This window comes from Miniopterus schreibersii (genome assembly GCF_964146895.1).
Source record: "Miniopterus schreibersii genome assembly, chromosome: 14".
In the NCBI taxonomy this organism is placed as follows: domain Eukaryota; kingdom Metazoa; phylum Chordata; class Mammalia; order Chiroptera; family Miniopteridae; genus Miniopterus; species Miniopterus schreibersii.
Genome location: NC_138114.1, coordinates 20,969,831 through 20,990,814, shown reverse-complemented (window position 1 = coordinate 20,990,814; position 20,984 = coordinate 20,969,831). Strand labels below are relative to the sequence as shown.

Here is a 20,984-nt window from a genome sequence, read left to right as displayed (position 1 = left end):
ACAGGATTAAAAAGTACCCCCAGGTGACTGAAAAGCATAGCAAGGGTTGAAAGAAAGGGAAGGAATAGGGGAGTTATCTTTTTTTTTTTTAGAGAGGAAAGGGGGGGGAGGGAGACGATGTGAGAAAAACCGATTGGCTACCTCCCAGTATGTGCCCAGACCAGGGATAAAACCTGCAACCTTAGGTATGTGCCCTGACCAGGAATCGAACCCATTACCCTCTGGTGCACGGGATGATGCTCCAACTGAGCCACACCGGCCATGGCAGGGCAGTTACCTTTTGCACCAGGTTTAACAGTGAAGGCTGACTTACATAAAACAGGCAGACTCTATTCACAATTTATCTCTAGAACTAATTCATCAATTAGCACTAACGAGGGTGGGGAGCTATGGAAATAGGGTGAATTCTTTAGCCAAAGGAGCAAACTAGCATGAGTTTGGATGGCAAAAGGTGGTGGAGTGGGAAGAGGCTGAGAACGAGAGCACATGCCCCTTGGTTTCCGAGAGCTCCCAGAGCTTAGAGTCTCCTCGGGAAGACTGCCTTGCAAACACTTCACTTTGATTTAGGACTTTTTGTTAAACTAAAGGAAGGAAAAATCACAGGAAGGTGAAAAATCTGTTAGTAGAAATGAACCCCAATGAATGGTCCTTATGAGTGGACCCTACGTGAAGGCCGGGACTCTTGGTTTAGGTCTCCGTTTAAAAACCCACATTCTGGTTTTATTTCATACCAATTTAAAGGTGTATCTTGGTTCTACTACTTGCTCAATCAGTCTGAACAAAGGCTATTGGTTAAAATTACGACTAAAGGCAGGAGCTACCAATACCAAGACAATTGCTATTAAATCTGACAGGAGGCCAAATATTTCCAAGTTTAGCCAACTCTATAATCATGGTCCTTAAAACTTAAGTGAATTCAGTATTTGCCTCCTTTCTACTCTGCTCTACAAAGCTCAAGGTATTTTTATTTTATTTTAAAGTACAAATGGAAATTTGAAAAAAATCTTTTCGTTTTCTACCATGAATCTCCTTGTTAATGTTATTGTATGTCTGTAGCAACAGAGGAAAAGAATACCGGACTTACCCAAATTAAGCCTCATAGTGTTGTGTTCCCAGATAAGATGCCAGGTCCTTGGTTAAAATATTAGTTCGATGAATTCCTTCTGTATTGATCCAAAGTGGCTGCTGCTTCACTTATCAGCTTCATAAGCATGTTTTTAATGTGAACAATCACTACTCTCAAGGAGAATGGATGGGTGCACAGGGAAACTATAATACCAGGTACATGGAATAACTTTCATAGGGAAGGATGCTATTGTGAGGAAAATTATCTTAGGTGAAAGCACTGTTTTTACGGCTTCAATCTATAAAAAGACATCTATAACCACCAGTAGAAGTTTTTAGGTTAAATTATTGAAAAGTACAAGTACACAATCTCTTCTCCAAAAATCCTGAGCTCAATTTCATTTTGGAATTATGAATTGTTAAAGAACTTTTTAAAGCACATATATTATGTAGCACACCATATGGTCTGAGGCAGCATTTAAATCAAACACAATAAACAAACACATTAATAGTGCCACAGGAAAATGTACAAAAAGTCCCATTAATATCAAATAGCCTCAACAATTCATACCGGACTTTGCTGCAAAATGAGAGATGCCAATTTTTTCAGAGTTGTTTTAGATTTTGGAATTTCAGCTACGAGACTTGGGGACTACTGTAAGATAGACCAATTTGTATGGGAATGGGAACAATCTGAAATTTAAGAGACCTTCCCTGAGACATTACTCTTCTTGAAGAATTTTGAATGTTGTATGAGAACCACTGAAAATTTACATATTAAACCATTAAATCTTTATTATTTGAACAGTTTTCACGGTATATTTTTATAAATTTAAAAAATAAATATTTGCATTATAGCAGAAAGTCACGTGTTGCATCAACTGTTACAATTTAATTACAAGAGATAACTAAGCATCAGCACCATAAAACTAAGATTTGTTTCTTAAAAATTCAAGGAAATAGTTCTAAAGTACTGAAAATTCTGACTACATACCAGCCTGCAGCATCAATAGTTCTGAAAACTCTAACTAGTGATTGGTTCTCATAGTAGCCAATGTTTCTATTTCTGGCAACTGTAGTACAAAGTTCTTCCATTACTAAATATTAAGCTTTCTGATAACTTCCCATTTATCAGTACCATCCCAAAATTCACAAAAGGAAAGAACTATAAGTTATTTAGATAACTCCTACCCATAATTTAGGTTTGCACAAGGACATTTATTCTAGCAAAAAAGCAAAGATTGTGTTTTACCATGCTAATTTTTGCTTTTATAAGTTCTCAGAATAAGATTTCAACCTTAATTTTTAACCCTTAAAAGACATCTCAGTTCAATTACAACCATAGAAACTGTACTGGTATCAGAACATAACTATTTTATTACAAAACTTAACATTATTTACAAAATGAAAAAATAATCAAATGACTATTGCAGGCCAAAGTTAAAGGTTTTTCACCCAGTGATTGAAGAAAAGTCAAGCAACATTTCCATGCACTCACACACCAGAGCATTTGTGAAATATGCAAACTCTTAAAATTCATGTTAGTAAAACTTCAATGTATTCACAATACTTGTATGTTTATTGGAAGATGGCAAAAAAACCCATGGTTCTGTACAATAAGTTTAGTATTAACACAGTTTGTACTTTTCCTTTAATAGTTTTGGCTTTCATGACTACTAATAGCATTGAACATTTTGCAAGAATTGTAATAGTAACTCCCTCTGTCACCTTGTGGAATTCATTACCACAAGAAAAACACAGTTTAACGCTTTTGCAGTAAACGGAATAGTTATAATGCCAAAGTTATATTAAACTGAAGCCTTCATTGTGATCAATAGCTTGGATCAGTTTAGAGCGTAGAGTTTCTTTTTCTGTATATTTTGGAAGATCCAGAAGATTAAAACAGGTATGGGAAACTGGGAGATACTCCTCACCACCTCCTGTTGACTGGATGACTAGTTTTAGACTCTTCATACCAAGAATAGGAATCCGATCACTACCTGTCAGAAATACTGCCAAGAAGAAAATCATTCAGCAAACCACTTTTATCAAAAACAATACAGGTCATCAAGTAATTTTCTACAGTCACTACGGTAAGCCTTTATATTACCATTTGCTCTAATGTGGAAGTTGGTTTCCAGAATTGGTGTGAGCATGATTTTTGAGACATAAGATAATTACACATCCACACACAGTATTTTTTCTTTAAAAGTGTATTAATAATAGCACACAGGAGATGTTTAATAAATGTCTGATGAGTGAATATTGTCCCTGACAAAAACATTTGGGAGCCCTTCTTTTGGGAATAACCGTTTAGAACTAGTTTATAAGTCAAATACAAAATGCAGTTTATGACTTTAACCAAGATTCTCATTTCAATTATCAAAACGAGATTGACAAAAGCATCCCTGGCAACAGCAAGAGTATCAAAGGCTGTGTCACTGATTTAGATATATAAATTCTGACAACTTTATTTAAAAATAGAGGGACATTTACACCATGGAATACTACGTAGCTGTAAAGAAGGAGAATCTCGTACCCTTTGGGACAGTATGGATGGACCTGGAGAATATTATGCTAAGTGAAATAAGCCAGGCAGTGAAAGACAAATATCACATGATCTCGCTTATACGTGGAATCTAAAGAACTTAATAAGCTGATGAATAGATTCAATGACATGGAAGCATAGATGAGACTGACGAATGTCAAAGGGATGGAGGAGGGCGGGTGGGTGGAGGGGGAGAGAGTAACCAAAGAATTTATGTGCATATATGCACAACCCAAGGACACGGACAATGGTGGGGAGAGAGACTGGGGAGAGGGAAGGAATGGGGTGGAACGGGTCATTGGGGAGAAAAAGGGACATCTGTAATATTTTAAACAATAATAAAATTAAAAAAAAAAAAAAAGAAAAAAAAAAAAGTAAGCTTAATAATTAGATTCCATTTTCATAAAACACAGGACTGGTTAGAAATACTTACGCAGAAATTGTTTTTTCTTTTCCAACGGCAATTCATGAAATACTTCCCAAAATATTTTTATTGTAGGATGTTCTGCCCAATACTCCCCTTTGTATTCTGTATTCTAAAAAAGAAAAACACACACAAAAAATATTAATATTTAGGGATATCAGTTTTGTCTTGAATCTGAAAAATTGACTTCACTTCCTTAGCACATTAACGTCCAAGAGTTTGAAACTCATGCGATTCAGTTGATTACCTTTATTTCCTGGGCATTTTGTAATTTGGAACTACTAGTTCCAGGGGAAAGAGAAGAAAATATGTACGAATCGACAAGAGATGTTGATTCCGCCATTTCAAAGAACATGATAGGACTGTAATATCTCCAAAATTAAATATCTAAAAGATAAACTAGAATTACTAAAATGTTAGTAGATTATTAAAGTTCAACATGGAATTACCTGTGATAATTATAAAATTTTCTTTTTCTATATTCATGAACAGAAGTCAAATTATTTTCCATCCTATCTTCCCTTTAAAAAAGTGGTACTAAAAACACTAATAATTTTCTGTAGTAGTCCGTTTCCAAGATGGTGCCCCATGATCTCTGCCACCTGCTATTCATGCCCTTGTGCAGTCCCTCTCACACTGAATAGGCCTGATCTCTGAAATCATAGGATATTGCAGATATGAGAAATATATGACTTCTGAGGCTAGCTTAGGAAAAACTGACTACAGCCTCTTTTTGATCACCCACGTTGGGGGAGCCAGTTGCCATTTGATAAGGACACTCAGCTCTGTAGAGAGGTTCATGGTAAGATGCTAAGCTTTTGGCGAACAGCCACATGAGTGAGCTATCTTCTTGAAAGGGAAACTCTATCCTGAATCAAGCCTTCAGATGGCTAAAGCACCAGTCAATATCTTGATTACATCTCATAAGAGACCCCTGAGCTAAAACCACCCAGCTAAGCCATTCCTGAATTCCTGACCCACAGAAATTGTATGAGACAATAAATGTTCACTGTTATTGTTAAGCCACTAAATTTGGGGGAAATTCGCAGTAACTTCTCCTTTAAAAAACATCAGCACTAAGAAAAGAGTGATAGGGAGGAAAGAGAATTAAGTCTATACTGTGAAGTGTTATTTTAAATCCAGTCATAGCTGCTTTAACTTTTAGTTCTTAGCAAGAACCTTTCAGCATCAGGGCCTTTGGACACACTGACCCCTCAGCCTACACCACTTAGACACATCCTCTTTATTCATCAAGCTAATTTCTATTTATCCTTTGGGGCTTAGATTAAATGTCATCTAATTCATTCAACAAGTATTTAATGAGCTTTAGTGAAAGTTTGGGCGCTGGGGAAACTGCAGGGAACCAAATCCTTACCTTTTGAAAATTACCATCTAGTCAGAAGCTTTCCCAGATTTGTGTAGCCCAGGCTAGGTTCCTTATGTCCCACTCCACTGAATTCTCTTCCTTTGCATTCATCACAGTCCAATTATTTAATGTCTAGCTAGCGTCCTCATTAGAAGGCAAAGACCATGTATCAATCTTAACAGTGCTATCTCCCTAATCTCTTAAAGTATGAGGCACCCAGCAGGGAGGGACGCAACAAATATTTACTAATGGGCTTCTTGAATTTTGCTCTCTATTGCAGCCAGGATTATCTCAATGACTGTATTTTTGAAATCTACAAAGTATTTGCTAGTAATTGGCAGAAATTTAATTTGGAGAAAATAGCTCCGATTCCAGCAATCAGTTAATGTATTAACTTGTTTGAATTAAATCCTGTGAGCACATGAGTGGGGAATGAAGGAAGATGGCTCAAGTTTTTTCTTTTTTCTCAAACCTCTAGCTGGTCCTGGGGAATGCATATAGTCCTGATAAAAGCATTTAAAGTCACAAATCATAATCACTAAAATTATAATGAACCAGATATACAATGGAAAAAACTATACTAAGTATAAGTACACTAAAATATACTAAAAAATTAATTACTCCTGTCAATTATATCTTCAGGCAAGGTTGTAAGTACTTACTGAGGGCTAGGCTCTGGGAATACAGCAGAAAACAAGGACAAAAATCCTGCCTTCGTGGTGCTCACATTGTAGTGAGGAGAAAAGAGTGACAGAGTAAAGACAATTAAGTAAAATTTATATTAAGTCAAATTCGAAGCTGAAAAATAAAGCAGGAGGCGGCTTGGGGGGTGGGTAAAAAAGGTTGAAGGGATTGAGAAGTACAAAGTGGGAGTCACAAAGTAGTCATGGAGATGTGAAGTACAGCACAGGGAATTAGTCAATAATATTGTAATAACTGTGTGGTGCCAGGTGGGTACTCGAAATATTGGGAGGAACCACTTTGTAAAGTATATGGTTATCTAACCACTATGCTGTACACCCGAAACTAATACAAAATAATACTGAACATCAACTGTAATCAAAAAATAAAATAATAAAGCAGGGAAGGGAGATAATGTGTGTGCACCAGCATGCACTATTTTAGCTTAAGCTAACCACTGAAGGTCTCTGAAAAGGTATAACATAAAGTGAGAGCCAGAACCATCTGGAATTATTAAGGTGAAGAGAGTTCCAGGCACATGGAATAGCAAATAGAAAGGCCCCAAGACTGGAGTGTTTCTGGAGGGTTCTAGGCTCAGCAAAAAAGTCAACAACGCTACAGCAGAGAAAGGGAAAGGAAGAATGACAGGCGATGAGGCAAGGACAAACTGTAGGATATAAAGTATGATGAGAGGCTATTACATCATTTTCATTTTAGGGTGATTGCAGGTGGGGTCCATGCTCACATTATCTTTTTCTTTTCAGCAGATCAATTTATCCCCAAAAGAAATCTTCAATCTCCTTTCTGGAGGATTTAAGCCTGGGTACCACCTTTCTGAATACCATCCTTAGTTCTATCTGGTCCCCCAGATTCTAAAGCCTCTCTCTGGAGTTGTCTTTTGTTGGGTAGAAGAGGGTAAATGAAGGGTCTAATAATTCCTTAAATTAGCCTTAAAGTAATTCTATTGCTTTTAGTCCAACCCTAAATCCCTGCCATTAGAGTAATACGAAATAACAATTCGTGAGCCTTTCTGAAATTCTAGGGTGTGAAATGAGTTGCCTGTTGATAACTCTGTACTTCCAGAGGCTTAAAATTCAATTTTCTTTCTCTGAGTCACTCATAAATTCAACCACCTATTTTACATCTTCCAAAACTACTTTTATTCTTGTTTACTGTGTTTTGTTTTTTTGGTCTGTGTATTTCTATTTCTATTCTTTCATTGTCATTCTACTGAGATTTTGGGAGTGTGCAAAGACAGATGTGTTTATTCCATTATGTTTAACCAGAGTCCTAAACTATTTTTTTAACTTAAAAATTTTATTCTCTAAATTATTATACCATAAAATTGATTTTTTTTCTGGTGTGTACATAGTTTTATGACTTTTAAACACATGCATATATTATTCAAGTAATCACCACCACCACCACAATCAGGATATTGAACTCTTTTGTGCTACCCCTCTGCAGTTACACACTCCTTCCACCCCTAGGCTTTGTTCACCATAGCTTTATCTTTTCAAGAGTGTCATATAAATGGAATCATACGGTATGTAATCCTTTTAGACTGGCTTCTTTCACTCAGCATAAGGATGCTGAGAGTCATCTCAGCTGCTGCATGCATCAATAGGACATCCTTTTTACTGCTCAGGAGTATTCTACTGTATGGATGTACCATAGCTGGTCTATCCATTCAACCACTGAAGGAAACCAGGGTTGCTTCCAGTTTTTGAGTTGTTTGAAGATTTTTAAAACCATAATGTTAGAAAAATTGTGGTAAAATACACAATACATAAAGTGTACTATCTTCACCCTTTACAGTTCAGTGGTAATTAAGTACATTCACACTGTTGTGCAGCCATCACCACCATCCATCTCCAGACCTCTTTTCATCTTGCAAAACTGAAACTCTGTACCAAATGAACAGTAATTCCCTATTCCCCCCTTTTCTACAGATTTTTGTGTAAACATAACACCTAGGACTGGAACTGCTAGGTCAAATAGCTAGTATTCATTTATGTTATAAGAAAAATGCCAAACTGTTTCCAAAGTGGCTATACCATTTGTAGTCCCACCAGCAACATATGCGAGTTTCCAATGCTCTGTATTCTTGCTGTCTTAGTATTGTATTTTTTAAATGTTAGCTATCTTAATGGTTTTACCATTTGGTTTTAGCTGGGGCTCTATCCAGCCTCTATCATAGATGACATTTTCTATATGAATACCACCAATACCACAAATACAAAAATGCTACCTAGTTCATACACAATTAAAATCTATTCACTGTAGAGTAAGCAGGTGACAGTAATAGTGCAAAGTGGAAAAAAATAAGGACAAGATTTCCATCAATAAACCATGTTTTCCTTTTGCCTTTCCAATTAAACAATATCATGTGTTTTCCCTTACCTTTTCCAGTTCCTTCCAATCATAATTGGTATTTCCAATAACCATTGCTTGTAGTTCATTAGGCTGGAAGAGCTGAAGGACTTTTCCTCCACAGACTTTATGAAAGCCCGCATGAAAAGCATCAAATAAGGAAGCCACAGATTTATTGAATATGTAATCCACATAAGCATCAACAAACTCCTGCCTAGAAATGAAAAATCATACATGCAAAGAATATAAAAATCATTTAATGGAGAATATATATTGTAGTCTTATTAAAACTTTGAGTGCTGACGTACATTTCTGCTACTTATTTACAAAACTGATTATAAGCAGCGTTCAAAGGGAATAAAGTCTTTACGGAGGAATATGTAATTCTTTCTATACAAAAATCTGATGTATCTATGAGTCATGTAGACTTATTATCATTCACAACCATTCTTAGGCTATTCCTAAGTGAAACATGTTATTTCCTAATAGGAAGAATAATGATGCAACTGGCTACCAAAAGAATTTTAAAACAGTCACGAATTACTTACAATTTATACGCATCACTCCACAAGCATTCCTGAAAAGAGTGATCTGTTAAATGTATTAGGTGATGAAAAATGAAAGCTTTAGGATTCAGACTATCTGACAGACTGTAGTCTGTTTTTCCCTGGGTTGCAATAAATCTGGAACAAAACATTTAAAAAACTAAATACTAAGAGGGGTAATTAAGCATTCTTTTAAGATAATCATTAAAGACTACAAGTGTAGTTTCTTTTCAGATGCATGTTTGTATATACAAGTACATACACACACACACAAACTTCTGATGCTTTTTTGCCTGTTATGATACAAAAGGAAACTCTAAAGAAAAAAAGGAAGCCCCTTTACCCGGTAATTAGAATTACAATTTTATTCAATTTGTTCTGTTAGCCATAAGCACTTTATGCAGCTATCTGGTGAAATAAATAAAATAAGAATGGGTACTAGAGGATTTCAGTATTTTATACTCTTGTCTTCCAAAATAAAAAGGATGATTCTTCAAATGGAAATACCGGTAAATTTAGTCATCTACAGATAATTTTCTTAGAAAATTGTAATTCCAAACTGAATTTACAAAGAGGGGAAAAAAAGGTTAAAGGAGGCCATTGTAAAATATGATATAGGTTCTGATAAGAAACATAATTTTGTAATGTATAATTTTATAATTCACCTAATTAGAAAGTCAAACTTACCTATACTAGTTAAATCTCTTAAAAGTCCCTTAAGCAAAAAAGGCTAAATTGCTTTATGTGCTAGTATATTTATCTCCAACACATTATGTAAGACTGATAGTACACAATCAAAATTCTTTAAATTATTTCTAAAGTAAATATTCATGTGAAATAATATTTTTTACAAACTTAAAGAATTAGTCCAACAATAGAAACTTTAAAAGTAAAAAAAAAGTATTTCTAAATCAGTCAAAGTTTCTCAAAAGCAAGATTAAAGAATAGCTAGAAAGACCTAATTTTTTTCACATTATTTTAGAAACAGTTTCGTTTTTATCAAAGTAAGACATACACACAGTTAAAAATGTCAGTAATAATTCTGAACAGCCAACATTTACTGAGCACATACATGTGCTAGGTACTATTCTAAGCCTCTTAAAATTATTGTCTCATTTAATCCTCAAAATAACTCCATGCAGTAGGTACAATTTATCATCCCATTTTACAGAAAAGGAGACCGAGGCACAGAGACATCAACTAATTTACCTAAATTTATACAGGTTTAAGGAACAGAATCAGGGTTATAATCATTGGGATGAAATCCCTGGCAAAAGCCATTATACTGCTCTAAAGAATTAGAACAGTAGAGAACAAAGCAAGTTCTGGCTTACACCTTTCCACCAGAAATTCCTGCCATTCAAAGGCAACTGTTCGTTAACTCTCTGCTATACCTCCTGGTAGTTACCTTCAAACTTCCACAACATAGTTCTATTGTTATTTCTTGACTTCCAAATTTAAATATTATCTAAAGAACTGAGTGCCTATTGTGAAAAGTGAGGATTTCCCTTTTATGTAATTGCCCTACTCTCGCTTTGCCTCACAGAATGTTTCCATTATAACAATTTGGGGTTTAACATTAGTTGTTAACATTTTTATGATTTAAATATTATTCACAATTAAGCTACAGAGTATTATATGGTTACCTTTCTTTTCTTAAAGAGAACTTTGGCTTCCCTTGGTTTTACTTCATCCCCAATGTCAACAGAACTGTTAACCTTCTCTATTCATTCCAATAAATTAGCCTCAGCTGTACTCTCCTGAAGCCCTCCATCCTCTCGATCTAACCGGATGGGGTGCTCCTCCTACATACTGTTCCTGTACAAGGAATCCTCTTTGCCCCTCTCCTATACTGGATTCTATTTTGGGGGATTCCATGTCTTCCTCTTTCTTGGTTTAATTGCTTATTTTGGTAGAACACACCCTCCAACTTCCTGAGAAAAATGCACTGGAAGGGATATTCTCTGAGGCTCTGCATGTATAAAAATGTTTTTCATACACCCACATGCTTAAAAGTTTCAATATAAAATTCTAAGTTAAAAATCACTTTCTCCCAGAATTTTGACCTTTTAGCTTCAGTGTCATTCATTAGAAGTCTATTATTCTGGCTGTTTAATTCTTTGTATATGGTCTACTTTTTTTTTTTTTTTCCTGGACGGGTTTTAGGGCTCCTTTTATTCCAGAATTTTGAAATTTCATGTATTTTGTCCTGTTATCTGTCTTTTTTTCACTCCATGCTTTCAATCGTAAAAGGCACTGCAGCTCTGGGAAGTTTTTCAGTACCATTTCTTTGACAAATTTCATTCATTCCATTTCTTTTAATTTTTAACAGTATCCATATGGATGCTACCCTTATCATTCTGAGGATACTGACTTCAGTTGCTTCATCCTGCGCTGTTTCTGTTTCCTTGGAATTCTTTTTGAGTGTTTTGGTCTTTCCTTAAATGTCTACTGACCTTTGGCTATCCATTCACATTTAAAAGTTAGGCAGTTTTACCAGAGAAGAATCCTCCAATATATAATGTCAAATAGGAAGGAGCTATAGATGCCCAAACTAGATTTTCAGTTCAGCCACTTGTCCCTGGCTGTGTCTAACAGTCCTCAAACCCAAAGTACCTTTACTTCAATCTCTCCAGAAGGCAAATTTCCAATCTTCCGCTAAGGCTTGAGAGGGGAAGATTACAGCTACTGGTGTGATAAGGGAAATGGGTTTCTAACTGCTGCTTATAACAGCCAATCTATCTGTTTCCAGCATTCCCCTAGGCTCCATGAACTTTCTTATTTTTTTATTCTCAATTCCAAAACCTTTGTTCTACAATCTGAACTGGCTACCTTCTTGGCTACTCCCAGTCCATCTTATGTTCCAGTTTTCTCTAGTTGGCTAAAGTCAGTTACCACTGTTTTCTAGCTTCCAAAAATGTGTTTGCTGTTTTCTCTTCTTCCTTCTCTTTGTTCTTGTTATGATCTTTTTAACCCTTTATTTATTAATATCTTGAAGAGATTTCAGGAGCAAAAGGCAAATTACTTACTCACTGACCATTAAAAAACTTTTATGTGAGTAAAAACTTAAGGTTGTGACAGGTTTCTAAGTACAGAAAAAAATGCCTACTGAATCTTAATACTACCACTGATGCTGCTATAATTCACTTACCGATTTTGTTTGTTAACAGCTGTGTCTGCACCATTTAGAACCAGCTCTTTCACTTCTGTTGCACCAAAGTTTTCAACTGTGATCTATTTAAATTTTTAAAAAAAGTCAATGTCAGACCCAAAATTTATTAGATTATTTTAATAACCTATTATTATATTCTACCTTTCTCTCATTAAATATAAGAACTAATAAATCTGAGGTAAAATTCGGCTACCATAAGCTTATTTGAATTCTGCATAAAGACACAACTACAAATTTTCATCTTCTCTAGCAGTTTGAAATCCTACCTCGACTAATTACAAATTACCAAATGGTTGGCTAGTTAAGAATAGGAAACTGAGTATTTTATCATGCATAAAATTTTAGAATGGTCATCAAGAGTAAAATATTAGAAAGGATGTTTTCCTTGGAAAATAGAAATCAAGTGTCAGAATGCATTCAGCATAGACAGCTATGCATTCTTACCACATGAAAGCTGCTAGTCCTGCATTCCTCCAATCTGCTTTGTTGCATTGATCATAGGCGGATTTTCCAGTTATGTCATTAACTTAGTTTATAAAGACAATTGGTTATTTTGAATTTTTTATTCCCCTCACTAGTACAGCTAACTTTCCTATAAATATTACCATTCCCACCTTTGCATCTTTTCTCTTTCTATTCCCTCTCTTTTGGGATATTATCCTCTTTTATTAAAACATTTTTTTAGTACCTGGTATCTATCTATAAAACACTATGGTGGGAGTGACATGATAAGAGATAAATAAATCCCTGATCAGGAGTTTACTATCTAGTAAAGGTGGAGAAATGTGATTATGTAAACAACTCATTATAATAAAATAAATGTTATAATAGAGACATGACAAAATGCTATCGGTCCACAGAGGAAAGAAAACTTACTTCTCCTGGAGGAGTCTGAAAGACCTTGAGGGAGAAATGTCATTTGAAAAGCACCCAGAAGAGTGAGGAGGGCTCTGAAAAACTGGGAGGGGTGGGGTTTCTGATTGAGCACATAGACTGAACACAAGCACCGATATGAAAGTAGATACCAAGTCCTGAAAAACGTATGGCGCTAAAAAACAAGAAGGTAGGGTATGTGAAAGAAAAATGTCTTTGAAGCCCACTCTAAATCTATTATTCTGCAAGCAAGAGCCACTAAAAATCTCTAGGAAAGCCTGGCCAGCGTGGCTCAATGGTTGAGTGTCAACCTAAGCACCAAGAGGTTGCTGGTTCAATTTCCAGTGAGGGCTCATGCCTGGGCTGCAGGCTTGATCCCTAAGCAGGGTGTGTGCAGGAGGCAGCCGATCGATGTTCTCTCTCATCAATACTTCTATCTCTCTCTCCCTCTCCCTTCCTCTCTCTCTAAAAATCAATTAAAAAAAATATATATATATATATTTAAAAAATTTTTTTTAAAAAGAAAAAATCTCTATGAAAGAAACGGCAGTGGATATGTTTGAATTACCATAGTTCTTGAATACACTAAGCATTCACAAACTTAGTGATTGATAAATTAGAAATCGAATTGCTCAGAACCCAATGTTTAAGTCAATTGAAATGATCAATAAAGATTAGAAGACAACTGATATGCTTATAAGTGAATTAACTGAAAAGGGGAATCAAAATTTCATAGTTGCAAAAAAGTCCAAGAAGAATTTTTTTCTTGACAAAAACAATTATTCAAATAAATTTATTTCACCATAAATCTATCAATTTGCTTAAAATTGCACCATGTGCCAATTCTTAAAATAATCAAAGAATAGATACATTTTTCTGAGGGGGCACATAATTTTTTTTAGCAAATTGTATGAGCAGAATATGGTATATTTTGTTAGCTCTGACCACAAGATCACAATGAGGACTGTTTGGCAGGTAAACAAATATACAAATAAGGTTTTTAAAAATAAAAAACACAACAAAAAACCTGGAGATTTTACCTTTTCCCAAGAGTCTAATTTATAATATTCAAATCATTCCCTTCTGAAGTGCCTTATCATAATCTTTACTGATTTTCTCATCCTTAATTGTCAACTAGTCTACTTTTACCAGGTCCTCATTTGTGACTGGATGAGTTATTCAACATCCCTTTCACAAAATTAACATAATTATGCATCTTTCATAAGATTTGCAGTTTCATTTTCCAAATAATATTCCAATGTACTTGCATTTCTATTATGTATGTCAGCCAACAGTAAGACAAAATGGGCGAGAACGAATGTTAGTGTGAAACAGAAAGGGATGTCTGAGTGGGAATCTTAAAAGTAGTAAGTCTGTTAATGAATATTCTCATGTTACAATAATCTGCTTCTCTAAACATTTTTGTAATTACAGACTCAAAAATGAACACCTGAATAAAGAGGACCCCTGGTATTTGTAAAGATCTGTAGCATAATGACAAAGTGCATAGGCTTTGAAGTCACATGGCTGGGTATAAATACTATCTCTGACATGTAATGATTGTTTTCAGTTTTCCTCATCTGTAAAATAAGGACAATAATACCAATCTCACAGGATTGTTACGAGGATTAAATGAAATAATGCATGTACTAGGACTAGCATATAGTTAATGCTCAATAAATGTTAGCTAAAGGGTTCTTTAAAATTCCATTAAAATAAAGAAATACCATAAGGCACAGCTGTTAAAGAGTTGATGAATAATCAGGCTACCCTATGTCTTTCCATCTTACCGTAAAATTAAGACAAAATGTTTCCTCGACATCATCTTCTGGATAATCCAGTAATTGTTGCATGCTTCTGCAAAACAAAAAATGTGCCTTTAGGTAAAACATGACTGGGCATTCTGACTATTTTGCTTATGAGTAAATATATAATTCTCATTCATTCTTGATAAAATCCTTTTATTAATTTGTACTTTTTTTCAGAATGGTAGATGTACCATAGCAAACAAACAATGTTGAAGAAAAAAATAAAGTTTAAAATTTTTATCTCTTCCTCAGAATACAAAGGTCATATATCCACCCGTTTGCAACATTTGTCCTTATTTATATACAATTTTCATTCCATTTTATGTAATAAATAAAAATAAATTTTACATATTCCAGCTAGGCACGAAGGTGATCATAAAGTAAAAGTCCAAGTAAATCATTTAACTACTCTCAGGAAACATCTTCCTAAATTTATTATCTGATATTCACGAAGTATTGTTAAACCACTAAAAATTTGGCAGATGGTTTTATACTTGTAAGTTTTTCAGTAGAAAATTTTGGATCTGAGTTAACACATTGTGCTTTCCTTCATTAGACAGCTTTTATTTTGGAAATTCAGTAACAACAAAACACAGTCATTCCTAAAAGGAAAGCTTTCTGTACTTTCCCTATTTCCTAAACCCCACCCTTGCCACTTTTTACAACTAACCTCCCAACAGCAGGCATTAGTTCTTTCAAATCATCCAGGGATGGCTTCTTTTTCAGTAGTTTCTTATATAAAGCCAAAGGAAAGTGGAGGTCCACAATAGTAAAATTATAAATAGCTAGTCCACAGATAACACCAATCAAATGGAACAAATCACTGTCTTCAAATGTCTAAAAATACAAGAAAAAAAGGTAAACACTTGTTCTCTAAGTTAAAAGAGTAAATATTTTCTGATTACAAAACCAAATACCTATAGTAGGAAATTTGGAAGATATAAAAAAAAGTAATGAATAAAAAGAAAAATTTTCATTCTCTTTCCTGTCTCCCAGGGATATATCATTGTTAGTTTTTTTGCACATTTCCATCCAATGCATTCTCTAAGACAAAGCTGAAATCTAGCTGAGATCGTACTACACACATAACTTCACAACTGGCATTTCCCCCCAGAAATATAAGCATTCTCATATCATTAAACATTAAATTAATAAATGATTAGAACCTTTTTCTGAGCTAAAAAATTACATTCAAAATATGGAAAATAAAAAAAGGATAAAACTATTCAGAAATGACTTTAAAAATATTTTTATGTATTTTCATCTACTATAAGTTCAGAAAAATATTCAGGAAAACATATTTAAGGTTTCCTTACTGTTCTAATTACAACTTAAGTATTTTCTTATATCATCAAATATTCTTCCAGAACATGATTTTTAATGGCTGCATATTACATCATATAAAAGTATCATGTTGCTAAGTTAGCTATTCACTGTAACTGGAAATTTGTATTATACTGATACACTGAAAACAATGCTTATTCCACCTCTCCCCCCATCTTTAGAGAAGTAACATATGGTCACAGAAAAATCTGTGAGCATGAAAGTTAAGAGAAAAAAGTTTTTAAAAGTGGATTTGGGGCTCCAGTTATGGTTCATTCACCATCTAGCCTCTGTTTTCAAAGATAAAAAATATTTATCTAACATGGTGGCTGTGAGGATTAAATGTATCTAAAATGCTTTTAGCACAGTTCCTGAAGCACACAGTAAAAGCTCAATAAATGTTAGTTATTCTAACTAGCTACTAATATTCAAAATAAGATGGGGATTTTTTTGCATATATTTTGGTCCAGTTTGGAATATTTCCTTAGGAGAAATTCTGCTCTGAAAGGAAGGATTACAAAGTGAAAAAGTAGCTAAGCTTACTACAAAAATGTTTTCCTCCACATCTGTTCCAGTTTATACTGCTATTTGTAGTCCAGGAAAATGCCTATTTTTCTACACTTTCATCTATATATATACACTATGAACATGTAAACACACATTTCTGCCTGAGTTGAAAATGACTTGTTTTAGTATGTATTTTTGACTGCTAGTGATACTGAGAATTGGGGGTTGGTATGCACTTGTCAAATGCTTCTTCACATACTAGCCCATCAAGTTTTCAGGGGCTGGTGCCCTCTCATATATTCGTATTTGAATTCCTCACACACTAGGGGTAGTCGCCCTTGTCACATTTGTTACACATATCCTGTCTGTTACGAGCCTTCTACTTTTATGTTTCTGTTTGCATAAATTTCATATTTGTCAGTGTCAAATTTATCTTTTTCCTTTGTGGTGCTTTTAAGTTTAACAAGTCCTTCTTAAATAGGGCAGGCTGCATAATGTTACCCTCTCTTCCTTTTGAAATCCCTCTGAATGAGAATAAAGGAAGAAAAATAGCATAAACCCTCAAGAAAAAAACTAGGGGAGTGTTTTAAAAGCACTGAAGAGATGTTCATATTTCAAAATACGAAAAATAGATAAACGGCTGGTAACTGATTTGGTTTGCATAAAACCTGCAATAGTAGCTTATAGGAAGAAAACCAATGAAAAACAAATTAATTGGTGCTGCAGGCTTAGGAGGATCTGGAAGTGCCAATCAATATCTTCAAAGTCAGAGGTATTAGAGTGGGATTGCAAACAGAAGTTTGGTAGAAAGTCCTTTGCCTTTCTAGAGAGGATGAACCAAAGAAGCTCCGGAATCTGAGCCAGTCGATGAAAGTGATCAAATGAAGATCTATATAGTGAACAGACTTCCCTTTCCAGTATTTGGAACACTACTAAAATACTAACAGACAGGGTTACAATCTTTCTTTAAAATCCACAGAGGTGTCTGACCAGGTGTGGCTCAGTGGTTGAACATTGACCTAGGACCCAGGATATCACTGTTTGATTCCTGGTCAGGGCACATGCCTGGGTTGTGGGCTCGATCCCCAGTCAGAGGTGTGCAGGAGGCAGCCGATCAATGACGACTCTCTCATTATTGATGTTTCTATCTCTCTCTCTCCTTCTCCCTTTCCTTCTCTGAAATCAATGAAGATACATTTTTTAAAAAATAAAAAGTAACAGGGTAAAAAACTTCATATGCTGACATTTAAGGGTTCCCCTCAATAAAAGCCCCCACCTACTCACTCTATGAATAACGCCTGTAAATCATAAATGTGCATGACTATACATGTAAAATATCTAGGTAGCTTTTCAGTGTCACACTTTAAATGTGAATAAACAGTCAAGGATCACAAGAAAAAGATAAAAGAAACCTGAAGGAATAAGAGGTACTGTGGGAAACAAAAAACTGTCAAACAAAAAAGTGTCTAGTATTCAACAAAAATGTATTAAGCATGCAAAGAAAAGAAAAAAATTGTCCATTCACAAGAAAAAAAGAAATTAATATAACCTGCCCTTGAGAAAGCCCAGACATTGGACTTACAAGATGAAGATTTAAATTAACTGTCTTAAATATGTTCAAAGAGCTAAAGAACCATAAACAAACAAAAACAGAACAAAAAACTAAAGAAAAGCAGGATAACAATATCTCATAAAACAGGGAGCATCAATAAAGAGATAGAAATTATCTACTTTCAAAAATAACAGCATAAAAAAGAATGAAGAAAATGAGCAGAGCCTAAGGGATCTGTGGGGCACCATCAAGTGTACCATCACAGAAATAGTAGAGTTCCAGGAGAGGAGAGAAAGAGGTAGAAAAATATTTGAAAAAATGGTGGAACACTTCCCAAATTTGATAGAAGACATAAATCTAATATCCAAGAAGCTCAACAATCTCCAAGCATGACAAACTCGAGATCCACACCCAAGCACATTTATAATCAAAGTGTTGAAAGCCAATTATGAAAAGAATATTGAAAGCAGCAAAAGAGAAGCAACTCATCACATGGTAGGGCTTCTCAATGAGATTAACAGCTAATTTCTCATCAGAATCCATGCATTCCAAAAGGCAGTGGAATTACTATTTAAAGGGCCAAAAGAAAAAACTGGCAAATAAGAATTCTATGTCCAGGAAATCTCAGATAAAAACTGAGGCAATTTTTTTCTATTAGACCTTCCCTACAAGAAATGCTGAAGTGTGTAGGCTGAAAGGAAAGAGTGCTACATAGTAACTTAAAGCCATACAAAAAAATAAAGAACTCTGATAAGGTAGCTATAAAGGTAGATACAAAAGTTAATATAATATTATTGTATTTTTAATTTATAACTCCTCTTTTCCCCCTATATGGTTTAAAAAAAAAACAAATGCAGCCTGGCCAGGAGTGGCTCAGCTGTTGAGCATCAACCTAGGATCCAGGCGATTGTGGTTCAATTCCCAGTCAGGGGCATGCAGGAGGCAGCCAATCAATGATGACTCTCTCATCATTGATGTTTCTCTCTCTTCCTCTCCTTCCCCCTCTCTGAAATCAATAAAGATATATTTTAAAAACAAAACAAAATCCAAATGCATAAACTAATTATTCTATATTAATGGGCTTACAATGTATAAAGCTGTAAGTTGTAAAGATAACAAAGTGGGAAAGACAGACAGCTGTTCTAGGAGCAGAGTTTCTATATATTATTAAGTTGGTATTAATTCAAACTAGATTGCTATAAAGTCAAGATGTTAATTGTAACCCTCAGAGCAACTACTAAGAAAATAACAGAAATATATATAGAAAAGGAAATGAGAAGGAAATCAAAACAATACACTAGAAAAAATATCAATTAAACACCAAAAAAGAGGCAGTAAAGAAAAAAGATAGCAAAATGGCAGAAGTGCTTCCTTATCTAAATGACATTAAATGTAAATGAATTAAATTTTGCAATAAAAAAGCAGAGACTGGCAGAATGGGTTTACAAAAGAAAACAAACCATGATTCAACTATATGCTGTCTACAGCCTCGCTTTAAGACACAACTAGGTTGAAAGTAAAAGTTTGGAAAAATATATTAACCAAAAGATAGCTGAGTAAAAACAAGACTTTTAAGTCAAATATTGTTACAAGAGACAAAAAAAAGACATATATTGATAAAAGTGTCAATTCATCAAGAAGATACATTTACATACAAATATATATGTTACTATATAGCTTCAAGATATATAAAGCAAAAACTGACAGAATTGAAGGGAAAAATACAGTTCTAAAATAATAGTTGGGGGCTTTAATACCCTACTTCCAGTAAGGGATAGAACAATCAAAAAATCAATAAGGAAATAGGAGGACTTAACACTATAAGTCAATTAGATCTAATAGCTAGACATAGAACACTTTCCAGGACAGGTCATATGTTAGGTCACAATAGTCTCAATATATTTATAAAGGCTAAAATCATTTAAAAATATAAGACTATAATGGAATGAAATTAGAAATCAATAACAGAAATATGAAAAATTCACAAAGACTGTGAAAATTAAACAACACCCTTAAACAACAAATGGGTCAAAGAAGGTATCACAAGGGAAATCAGAAAATACTTTAGAGACTACTTAAAATGAAAATACAACATACAAAAACTTATTGGATGCAGAGAAAGCACTATTTGGAGAAAAATTTATCCACAGAATCACAAAAAGAAAAGCAAAAACTAAACCCAAAGGTAGCAGAGGGAGAAAATTCAGTTGGCTCTCTGTATCTGAGGGTTTTGCATCTAACCCAGATTGAAACAGTAATTTTTATCTGTGACTAGAAATCTGTGGATGCAGAGGGCTGATAGTATGCACTGACTGATCTACACCATTTTATATAAGGGATTTAAGCGTCCACACGTTATGGCACTCGAGGGAGGTCCTGGAACCAATCTTCCTTAGATACTGAGGGACGACTGTAATAAAGATTAAAGTGAAGATAAAAGAAATAGAGAATTAAAACAACAATACACAGAAGCAATAAAAACAAAAGCTGATTCTTTTAAAAGAGCAACAAAATTGACAAACCTTTAACTAGAATAACCAAGAAAAAAAGAGATATGACTCACTTTATTTTTATTTTTAGAGAGAGAGGAAGAGAGAGGGTGGAGGAGAGAGAGAACATCGATTTGTTTTTCCACTTATTTATGCATTCATTGATTGATTTTTATATGTGTCTGACCAGGGATTGAAGCCGAAACCTTGGCTTTATTTACAAAACCATGTGCTGGAAAGAACTTAGCTCATGGACTA

General features: G+C 34.6%; 1 protein-coding gene across 3 annotated transcripts in view; it reads right to left on the bottom strand.

Moving 5' to 3' along the window:
* Positions 1-1,837: 1,837 nt before the first annotated feature.
* Positions 1,838-20,984, bottom strand: part of HERC4 (HECT and RLD domain containing E3 ubiquitin protein ligase 4) — a 108,389-nt gene continuing 89,242 nt past the window's right edge. For all 3 annotated transcript variants that reach the window (XM_081157958.1, XM_081157960.1, XM_081157959.1), the window contains 6 exons: positions 15,526-15,692; positions 14,838-14,904; positions 12,154-12,236; positions 8,488-8,671; positions 4,047-4,149; positions 1,838-3,077 (listed from right to left, as the gene is read on the bottom strand). In XM_081157958.1, the coding sequence (XP_081014084.1) occupies positions 2,869-3,077; positions 4,047-4,149; positions 8,488-8,671; positions 12,154-12,236; positions 14,838-14,904; positions 15,526-15,692 (813 nt within the window). In that variant the 3' untranslated portion in view covers positions 1,838-2,868. The remainder of the gene's footprint in view (positions 3,078-4,046; positions 4,150-8,487; positions 8,672-12,153; positions 12,237-14,837; positions 14,905-15,525; positions 15,693-20,984) is intronic.